We start from the raw sequence: 10,492 nt of genomic DNA, 5'->3' as shown, positions 1-10,492 counted from the left end.
AAAACCAAACTATTAGTTCTAGGATCATAAGTGCATGCTTATCATGTTCCCACAAAGTACGTGCATCATGAATAAAAGGCCAGTAGAAATAATAAGATCATTTTGGCATTTCAATACATGAATTCATAAACTAAGCAGTCCCTTGGATCCAGGCCAAATAACTTCACCTCCATCTAATTTCTTTTTCCTCAACATAACAAAAGAGTCGAACCTTTTACATCAAATATGAGGACTACAAGCTCGGTTACTAAACTCAAGGCCTCTCAGGTGGCCTACAATGATGAATGCTGCTCCTGACATAAGATACTAGAAACCATTTGACAGGACAAAGTTACCTACGAACAGATGGCACACCACCTCTACCGGCTGTTGTGCCCCGGCCAGCAGCTTGAGCCTGTAAAACAAAAAAATGAATTTAAAAATTAGGAACCGATGCTCACAAACAAGTTAAGGGCATAAATAAATAAGCAAACAAAAGCAACATTCTTTGGGTTCCATCTTAATTACAGGATAGGTGAACTTACTTTAGCTCGCATTGCAACAGCTCTACCTCTGCCAACTCCTAAAGATGAGCTCTTACCCTTCAAGAAGTTACGAAAGGAAGTCAGACATTGTCTAACAAGTGCATAATCTACGAAACTGATAACTTGCAAAAAGATACATACTTTGATTTTAGCATCCAGACGCTTAAACATAGGAGCATTCTTCAACATGTCAGGTATGACCATAAACCTGTCAAAACAATACAATCTTTCAACATACAAACAAAGAATGTCTGATCTAAACATAACCACACCCTACTACCAGCAAATAAGTACCACCTATCAACCCCATTAAAAATAAGGAGACAGGGTGGAAAGAGAGACGCAATACCTGACTTTACTGCCTCGAATGAAAACATGCTCAAGCAGTGATACCTTTCCATCCTGAAGCCAAGCCAAACCAATCATCTTAAAATCAGTTACAACTGCAAGTAAATGAGAGGAAAGACAGAGAAGCTAGAGCCAAAAGGGAACTGAGCATGCTTTTCAAAAACATATCTACTTCTTAAAATGGGGATGAGAGGAATATTCACTTAATATCAGAATGAATTTTCTCAGAAATAAAATCAGAATATACAAAACTGAGTGGCATTCTGATTTCTCATCTTTTAATGGCGAGGAAATTAGATATATTAAATAAAGAATCATGATACAATAAGTCTGAGAAATACTTCATCGACTAGGGTCTGTACCTGACATTTGTAGTAAATTGTGGTTTCAGGCCTAAATTTGATTGGAATAGACACAAAAATACATATAACCTAACTAGGAAGACACAACAATAAATAAAACATCCAAACCAAGAACAAATTCAGATATAGCAGCGAGTGATTGCTGAGTCATATCCTGAAATTCAAACACTAAACCCCATCCATCTCTTCCTTTCTCTCCTATTAGCCCGTTCATAAACTTAAGTCCAAAGTTCCGGCATCCACTGCCTAAACTATAACATCAAATATTGAAGCATGTTAGGGTTTATCACTAACTGCGCATGAACCATAAACCCTAAATTCCTCGGATCCAAGAAGAATTGGACAAATCAAACTCATTACTCAGCAGTTAAAGATAGAGAAAAAGGGGGGAAAGTCGGAAATAGAGAGGTACTTTAGCAGTGTAGGTGATGTTCTCGAGCTGGCAATTCCAGTTATCTTCGCATTCGACCATGCTTCCTCTGTAAAGCTCTCCGCTCTTGAGCTCCACCGTTACCACGTGACCCGACGCCTCGTGTAGCAGCTTCACCGGTATGCCCAAGCTCCGGCTCATTGTTTCCCTCCCTTCTTTCCTTTTCTCTGTTGTTTTTCCTCCTTTCTTGCTCGCTCGCCCGCTATGCTTCTCGTACAAATCCTAAAACCCTAGTGCTCGACCAAATTCAAGTTGTATATAAAATTTCACAATCAAATCATCAGGGTATATTTGTAATTCTCTACATATAGTAAGGACAACTTCGGAGAATTCCATCGCTAGTTATGAATAAATCAGGGCCCTTCCTTCTTTTTATGATCAATCCTGTGCCGTTGGATTATTTGACTTCTATGTATTGGTTGAATACTCGACTCCGTGAATTTGCGGACCGTGGCCGGGGGAGAACTGGTTTTTTTTCCCCCCTCAAAATCACAAAAATTGCTACGAGTACCTTTTTTATGGCAAATGTAAGGTATAATTATCATTCAGTAAGCTAAGAGACATACACATTAAATAGTTGATGTTCCCAAACTTTCAAATGATGTAGAGTATTAATTTTTCTAATCAAATCCGAAGATCTGAGTAAGAGATTATTTAATTATAATAATCTACATCTCGAGATAAAAATGTGTCACAATTATATATCAACTTAGTTTGGTTTTTCATCATATTTACTTATTTTATAAGTTCTATAGATAGAGGATGATTATTAAATGTGATTGGTTTATGAAATTTATAAATAGTAATACTAATATAAAGAGATAACGTGATTCTTTCAACTTTAAATGTAATGTGTATTTTTTTATATTAATATGAAACTTTTAGTTAATGAGATTTTATTTTAATAACAAAAGAGACTCTGAAACTTTGAAATTTTATATAAATTGAATTTAGTTTATTTTCATGTTTGATTTTTTTAATTATATTCTAATTTGTTGATTGGTTAATTTGTCTATTCAATGTACATATGAGATGTAATTGATTATCATTTATATTTATACTTTTAATTTCATTAAAAAATACATAAGATTTGTAATTTTATTTTATTAATTAATTAAATCTTTTGAGTGTTTCATATTTCACTTCAATCACCACCAAATCTTGTGCTCATTTATTAAGGTACTAAAAGAAATCATTTATTTTTTACTTGTCTCACTTTGCAAGGTCAGAATTTAGAGCGTATAATTAAACAAAACATATAAATTAAATAAAAAGTAGTAATTACTAGTGATATCAAATGTTTTCAAGTTTATTCCGAATAAGAAGCAAACATTAATCTTATCATATGAAAAGACCAAAACCTATTATTTAACAAACTTTTCCTTTCTTCTCGTTCACAAGACATATGGAAGTTTTCCTTTAGAAAAACTTTATAAATGTATAATTACCCGATAAGAGATATTAGAATGTATAATTTAAAAAAAAAAAAAAAGCAACATTGACGTGTGGATGAGGTTAAGTAGGGATAAAGCGGTTGAGTTGTCACGGGGAACATATTTTTGATTGATTTCGAGACGCTTGTAACATCGATTGACAACCGTCAGATCATCTTTGCTCTTGGCTTCAGTAGAAAAGCGGAATAATCTGATTTATCTTCATGCTTTTTCACAAATTATTAATGCCCGAATTTTAACGGGCAGCTGGGTCATAACGAGGGGCATCTGCTTTGTTTTTTTCCAAAGGCAATCAAATTCACAGCGAAAAAGAAAAAATTAAAGTTAAGAGCACATAATTTTGAAATGAAAAGTGGGCCCAGCGTCCGACGGCCTAGATTTCTTGATAGATGGCGCTAATCATTTTTAGAGGACAATCAGTAGCTCACTCCCTCCGTGTTTAAAATGTCTTGCTTGCTGGAAGAGGAAAATGGAGCTGAGAAGCTGAATCCGGGAAAGGAAGATGCTGAGTTCGTTGGGTCTCCTCGCCACGCCTTTTGCTTTCGATTCTTTCTCGCCTTCATCGAACAAGGCCCGCACTTTGGTAATTCGAACTTCTAATCAAATTTCTTGATGATGAATCTGCATGCATTCTGTTTCTACTTGTTGGGTTGGTCGTTTAGCTTCGAACGAAAGATTCTGATGAATTTCTTAATCATCAGAGTTCCACAAGTAATCATCAACTTGCCAAACAACTAGCAGTTGAATCTAGACGTGGATCCCGAAAGTTGCTCGGGCGATATGTATTTCCGTTCAACTCAGTGTATGGAAAGGTATGAATTTTTAAAATTTTTCTTTTGAAGATATTTCTTACACGATCAGATATAATATTCGTTGAAATCTTCGCTATGTTTGGTGTTAAATATGAATTTGTAAGTATTTTTGGTATTGACTGAGTCATCTTCTCTGCTTCATTTTTCCCTTCCAGGTCAGTCATGGTTCCCTAATCTCAGCTGTTCTGGTTGATGATAGTTCAACAATGACATCGTCTGAGGAAGACGCTGAAAACATCGGCATCTTGGGTGTTGATTCTGCCCTCGAACCATTTAAGGATCACTTCCTATATAGAGTTAAGAAATACGTGGATCAGAAAAATCTCTTTGAAAAGCATGAGGGAGGCCTAGAGGAATTTGCTAAAGGTGACTTTCATTTCTCATTATCATCAATGCTACCCGCTTCTGAATTTGCTTGTATGTTCTGACATCAAAGGCTGCTTCAATGATGAAATTGCTTGCTCCTCAGGAGCTAAAGAGTAAAATCGATATTTATATGACGATGCTCAAAGGAGATAAGTTTTTTTCTTTTTCCAACCCTTTTTTAACAATCTGTCTTTTACCCTCTTTTATAGGTTATTTGAAATTTGGATTCAACAGAGAAGAAGGTGGAATTGTCTACCGTGAGTGGGCTCCTGCTGCTCAGTAAGTTTGGGTTTCTGAAATACAAGTTCACTAACTTTGTCATCCTATAATTGCTTAGACAGAGTCTTTTGAATCATGTAGGGAAGCTCAAGTTATTGGAGACTTTAACGGATGGGATGGCTCCAACCACAAGATGGAAAAGAATCAATTTGGCGTTTGGAGTATTAAAATTCCCGATTCTGGGGGAAATCCAGCTATTCCTCATAATTCAAGAGTCAAGTTCAGATTCAAGCATGGTGATGGAGTTTGGGTAGATAGGATTCCTGCTTGGATTAAGTATGCCACTGTAGACTCTACTAGATTTGGAGCACCATATGATGCTGTGCATTGGGACCCTCCACCTTCAGAAAGGTGCAATTTGTTCATATTTTACTTGATTTATTTTTATAGTGATGATATTTCCACAAATGTAGAAAAAATATATTTAGTCAACAATTGTACGGTGCAGGGTTTCGGGTATCTTAATCTTTACTCATTTTTTTATCCAGAATTACAATTTCTCTCATCATTTTGGAACATGTTAATTAAAAAATTAGTTTGATATTGCTTGAGATGGGAACTTGCTGCCACTATCCACTGCAGTTTCATCAAAATTAAAGCAATGGTAATTTTCTGCTTTTAGTATATATGATTGGGAAATTGTGACTTTTAATGTATTCTTTCATTGATAATGCAGGTATGAATTTAAGTACCCTTGTCCTCCAAAACCCAAAGCCCCAAGAATATATGAAGCTCATGTTGGAATGAGCAGCTCAGAACCGTGCATTAATTCATACAGAGAATTTGCTGATGATGTTTTACCTCGTATTTGGGCAAATAACTATACTACTGTTCAATTGATGGCTGTAATGGAGCATTCTTATTATGCATCATTTGGATATCATGTTACAAACTTTTTTGCTGTAAGCAGTAGATCTGGAACTCCTGAGGACCTCAAATATTTAATTGATAAAGCCCACAGCTTAGGTCTACAGGTCTTGATGGATGTTGTTCACAGCCATGCAAGTAACAATGTCACTGATGGACTCAATGGCTTTGATGTTGGCCAAAGTTCACAAGACTCATATTTTCACTCTGGAGAAAGCGGTTACCACAAGTTATGGGATAGCCGACTGTTTAATTATGGTAATTGGGAAGTCCTTCGCTTCCTTCTTTCAAACTTGAGGTGGTGGCTTGAGGCGTTCAAATTTGATGGCTTTAGGTTTGATGGAGTGACGTCAATGTTATATCATCACCATGGTATCAACATGGGATTCACAGGGGATTATAATGAGTATTTCAGTGAAGCAACTGATGTTGATGCTGTTGTTTATTTAATGCTGGCCAATTCTCTGATACATAGCATCTTGCCGGATGCAACTGTAATTGCTGAAGATGTTTCCGGTATGCCTGGACTTGGTAGGCCTGTCTCTGAAGGGGGGACTGGTTTTGACTACCGCCTGGCGATGGCTATCCCTGACAAGTGGATTGATTACTTGAAAAATAAGAACGATGAAGAGTGGTCAATGAAGGATATATCCCGGAGCTTGACAAATAGGAGACAAACTGAGAAGTGCATATCCTATGCTGAGAGTCATGATCAGGTATAAACTATGAAAAGTTATTTTTCTCACCAATTTATTTCTTAATTTGGTTAAATCATTTCTTTCTGGCACTGAGAAATTGTTCTGCTTGGAAATGTCTCAATTTTGGCTTGGTAACTCACTTTCGGATGATGACAGAAAGAGATATAGCATAAAGAAAGCTCGATTAATAAAATGCCTACTATCCTCTTCCTGTCTCCCCCATCCCTTCGCAAAGAATAAGAGGACATACTTGTTAAATGGTTAATATCATGGCAGAGCTCCTTTCCCGAATCCAATATCATATTAATACTTCTTAATCTTGCCTTCTCCCTTTAACCTTTGTATATTTGCTATTTGTCATGCTTCATGGATTTTACTGTTTGTTTGTGCAGGCTATTGTAGGTGATAAAACAATTGCATTCTTGATAATGGATAAAGAAATGTACTCTGGCATGTCATGTTTAACAGATGCTTCTCCTACAGTTGAGCGAGGGATTGCACTTCACAAGGTTGGTGCTAACTCAAATCTTAGAGGCTCCTCTCTTCGTGGTTTCCTTAATTTCTTACTTTGTTGATGGCATGACAGCAACCATGAATCTCTCTCTCTCTCTCTCTGTAAGCTTGGAAACTGCTTTTGCTTTAAAATAACAGCACATACGGAACTTGGATTATTTTATTTAGCCTTCTTGTTTGGCCTCTGCATAGATCATCTTTATTTATTCAGTCATTATTCTCATTGTTTCTCTCTCACTCTCTCTCACATTCTTTTTTGTTTTTTTGTATTTAAATTACTTTTGCAGATGATACATTTTATTACTATGGCATTAGGAGGAGAGGGCTACCTTAATTTTATGGGAAACGAGGTAAGCAATCAGTGCTGACTGATCGTACTGCACAGTGCATTAAGATTTTGTTTGGATGGATATTAGAGAAAATTTGAAGTCTAGAAAGCAAGAAGATTTTGACTGTTAGAATATTCGTATGGATGAAGATCAGCCAAGGCACTTTAAGTCACAAATACATGAATATGTTCAATAACTAGGTAGAAGGCATTAAAAAGTAAAGAGGTGATTGGCTATATCTGCCTGGAGGCAATTTTCTAAATAAGGGTTTGTTCTCTCTTTTAACAAATAAGGTTACAAGAGAGCCATCTCTGGAAGGGCAAGTACTGTCTCCTGTTTCTTTTGATATCTCTTCTGCATGTTTGTACAGTTTGGACATCCTGAATGGATTGACTTCCCAAGAGAAGGCAACGGGTGGAGTTATGAAAAATGCAGAAGACAGTGGAGCCTGGTGGATACTGAACACTTGAGATACAAGGTCTGAGGTCTTTTTTATTTTTAAGTATTTGTTAAAGTTACTTTGCTTTATTCTATCCCCGACCCATCTCTTATTAATCCTGTGGGCAACTGGAGTATTTGCTATTGTTTGAACTTTTAACGTTAGGACATAAGTTTGTGAATATGGGCCAAGCGACCACACTGATAATGCTCAGCTGCATTTTTAACTTTGAAGGCACCTGTATAATCTATTTTACAAAAACTGGATATAATTTTCCTTCTCTATTTTTGCATCCTAATCTTTGTTTTATTTTATTTTCATCTTTCTCTATTGAGGAGGGTTTGCTCCTGATATGCAATTCCTTACATAGTTTTTTCTCTTCGTGTTTGAGCTTTACAGTTCATGAATGCATTTGACAGAGCTATGAATGCACTTGATGATAAATTTTCATTCCTTTCATCAACAAAACAGATACTGAGCAGCTGTAGTGAAGAAGACCAGGTAAATCTACAATGGCAGTTGGCTGTTAGAGTTAGAGCATTGCCCCTTTTCCTCTAATTCGTGATGCAACATGCATGCATATTGTTAATAATGAAAGTTATTTGACATTGTTATAGTTGAAACTTTTATTATTAGAAATAATAAATTGTTCATCCATCACTCTTTTGTATGGTTATCCAAAAACCGAAAGACCACAGTGGCTAGCAAACAAGATATACGTGTTTCCTTTGAATTTCAAACATGTATGGTAAATTGTTTTGAAGGTTCTTTGTACTTTTCATCATGCTAGTGTACTTTTCTTTCTTCCCTTTATCCCCAAACTGATAGAGATAATGAACCCCACCGTTGTTTTGTTGTCCTCTGCCTTATAACCTTCCCTTGTAGTGGCTTTAACCACTTTAGTTTTGGTGGATGTAGTTTTAACAGTTTCCTTTAAGAACAATCACCAAGGCTTTGATTAATGTTTTCTCAATTTAGGTTGTTGTCTTTGAGCGGGGAGATCTGGTTTTTGTGTTCAACTTTCACCCCAAGAATACATATGATGGGTATGTATGCTGTAAATTGTGAAAATATGCTAGAAAGTTTAAATGAAATCAGCTAAGGCCTATGTGACATTGTAATTAATTACCTGCGCTTTAAAACTTTTTGAGTGACTATTGTGTAAAACATACAGGTACAAAGTGGGGTGTGACTTGCCAGGGAAGTATAGAGTTGCTCTGGATAGTGATGCTTGGGAATTTGGTGGGCATGGAAGAGTAAGGAACTCCTGCTTTTGTTATTATGCTTGCCTTTTGCTATTGATGAAAGAATGATGTTGTTTTCTGGCTAGATTTCTTGCAATATAATTGGGGTTTTACAGCTACTTTTTATGAGTTTTCTCGGGACTTAATGACAAAAAACAAACAGCTGATTGTTTCCTTAGGTCTCGGAGTGGCCACTGGTCCTCTAAGTTGGTAACTTCAGTGTATTTACCTGATACTGGGAACTAATGAAGTCAATTGCATCTAAAAGCCTATCTTCCTCTTCTATGAATTGTTTTACTCTCCTGGTAACGCTATAATTAATTCTTCTGGTAGGTGGGTCATGATGTGGATCATTTCACATCTCCCGAAGGAATACCAGGTGTGCCTGAAACTAATTTCAACAATCGTCCTAATTCTTTCATAGTACTCTCGCCAGCTCGCACGTGTGTGGTATGACATCTCGTCCTGGTCTTTCTGATGATGTAATTTCTCTAGTGCAACTGATATGGTACTTTTTGTCACTTTTTCTTTATAGGCATGGAAATGTACCCAAGTTCCTACTTAACCACTGCTTGACATTGATAATTGTGATTTGGTATTTTTTTTCCTTCTATTTTTGAGCCCTTAGGCTTATAGCTTTTGGAACTTTGGGTGGCATCACAAATCTCTGCCTGTTTCTATAGTCCTTGAACCTTTCTTCGAAGTTAAAGCAAGGATTTACAGATTTCTTACAAACTTTTCCCAGGTTTATTATAGAGTGGAAGAAAATCCAGAAGACATTAATGACGGCAACTTAACCAGTGCCAATGAGACATTACAAGTAGATGCAGTAAAGCAGGAGAATACTGAAGAATCAGCTTCAGTGGTAGATGTCATGGAGACCAAATCTCTGCCTGTATCTATAGAAAGTCCAGGAGTGGAAGAAAGTCCAGGAGAAACAAACGACGACAATTTGGCCGGTGTTGATGAGAGGTTGCCAATAGAAGGAGCAAAGCAGGAAAATATTGAAGAACGAGCTTCTGTGGTAGATAGAAGTTTTGCTGCTAAGCTAGATACTCCTGAAGTGGAAGAGAGGGAGGATGGAACATTGGACGACTAAGCTTTTCAGCTCCGGTGCAAATCAAACAGAGTATAAGCCTATTCGTGTTAGCTTGTTTTGTGAATAATAGTAGTGTGAGGAGTGACCAGGGAATTTTGTATTTGTTTGTAGATTTCAGGCAGAGAATAATATAGTCTGCTTAGGTGCTAGTCATCACTGTAGGAAGACCGAAGTCCACTGATCGTAGGCAATAAGATCTGTAGAGTTGTGAAGATCTAGTCTACAGTAAGTGCATCTGAGCATTTGACTTGTTGATGTACATGATCTCTATGTTTTAATACCCTTCCCTCAATAAAAAATCCACTGTGGGTGCTATTTGTTTTTCCCATGGCAGCAGTTGCCGTGGTTAAATAGTTTGTAGAGAAAATTTCAGCATGTAGCATCATCTCATCCGATCTTGATGAACATAGCCCTATCAATCTATTAGGTCTACCCACCAATAGCCCACTTCCATTTTCATCTCTTTCCTCTTCTTTCTGTAGCCCACGCCCTTTTCCATCTCGTCTCTCTTCTTAGCGCCAAACGGTGTCCTTGGGGCGTTGTGCCCTCATTTATTCTCCTTTTCTTTTGTGCATTCTTTAACCAGAATTTGTGATACCGGGGTTTTGGGAGCCCTAAACCCTAAAACCGGAATTTTTGGAATTCTGAAATCGGCCGAAACTCTAAATTGGTCAAAACCCTAAACTAGCTAAATCCTTAAAACCAATTAAAACCCTAAAATAGAGTGA

General features: G+C 36.8%; 2 protein-coding genes across 3 annotated transcripts; one reads left to right on the top strand and one right to left on the bottom strand.

Annotated features, from left to right (window-relative positions):
* Positions 1-68: 68 nt before the first annotated feature.
* On the bottom strand, positions 69-1,912 carry LOC18591702 (Small nuclear ribonucleoprotein family protein). The gene is made up of 5 exons (XM_007017966.3): positions 1,647-1,912; positions 874-926; positions 666-732; positions 525-581; positions 69-394 (listed from the first exon to the last, which is right to left on the bottom strand). Exons 1-5 carry the CDS (start codon positions 1,803-1,805, stop codon positions 332-334), a joined length of 399 nt encoding a protein of 132 aa, XP_007018028.1. The 5' UTR covers positions 1,806-1,912; the 3' UTR covers positions 69-331.
* Positions 1,913-3,540: 1,628 nt separating this feature from the next.
* LOC18591700 (1,4-alpha-glucan-branching enzyme 1, chloroplastic/amyloplastic-like) lies at positions 3,541-10,115 on the top strand. 2 transcript variants are annotated; one of them, XM_007017961.3, is made up of 14 exons: positions 3,541-3,701; positions 3,820-3,930; positions 4,086-4,296; positions 4,506-4,575; positions 4,657-4,926; positions 5,252-6,158; positions 6,533-6,649; positions 6,941-7,003; positions 7,353-7,460; positions 7,821-7,922; positions 8,400-8,467; positions 8,596-8,677; positions 8,999-9,147; positions 9,411-9,578. In XM_007017961.3, the coding sequence occupies exons 1-13, from the start codon at positions 3,621-3,623 to the stop codon at positions 9,119-9,121; spliced, it is 2,313 nt and encodes a 770-aa protein (XP_007018023.3). In that variant the 5' UTR covers positions 3,541-3,620; the 3' UTR covers positions 9,122-9,147; positions 9,411-9,578. The 2 variants fall into 2 exon arrangements, with proteins under 2 accessions (XP_007018023.3, XP_007018019.3); XM_007017957.3 differs by having other exon boundaries at positions 3,542-3,701; positions 8,999-9,115; positions 9,411-10,115.
* Positions 10,116-10,492: the final 377 nt, after the last annotated feature.

This window comes from Theobroma cacao, chromosome 8 (genome assembly GCF_053813885.1).
Source record: "Theobroma cacao isolate CCN51 chromosome 8, ASM5381388v1, whole genome shotgun sequence".
Lineage (NCBI taxonomy): Eukaryota > Viridiplantae > Streptophyta > Magnoliopsida > Malvales > Malvaceae > Theobroma > Theobroma cacao.
This window is presented reverse-complemented; position numbering and strand designations above follow the sequence as displayed.

What these genes read in the sequence shown, in the direction of transcription:
- LOC18591700 (XM_007017957.3), top strand. Translation starts at nt 3,621, where the DNA reads ATGCTGAGTTCGTTGGGTCTCCTCGCCACGCCTTTTGCTTTCGATTCT. An exon ending in GAGGGATTGCACTTCACAAG is followed by an intron (nt 6,650 to 6,940) that starts GTTGGTGCTAAC and finishes TTACTTTTGCAG; the next exon opens with ATGATACATTTTATTACTAT. An exon ending in CGCCAGCTCGCACGTGTGTG is followed by an intron (nt 9,116 to 9,410) that starts GTATGACATCTC and finishes AACTTTTCCCAG; the next exon opens with GTTTATTATAGAGTGGAAGA.
- LOC18591702 (XM_007017966.3), bottom strand. Translation starts at nt 1,805, where the DNA reads ATGAGCCGGAGCTTGGGCATACCGGTGAAGCTGCTACACGAGGCGTCG. An exon ending in ATTCGAGGCAGTAAAGTCAG is followed by an intron (nt 733 to 873) that starts GTATTGCGTCTC and finishes TTGTTTTGACAG; the next exon opens with GTTTATGGTCATACCTGACA. An exon ending in CTGTTGCAATGCGAGCTAAA is followed by an intron (nt 395 to 524) that starts GTAAGTTCACCT and finishes TTTGTTTTACAG; the next exon opens with GCTCAAGCTGCTGGCCGGGG.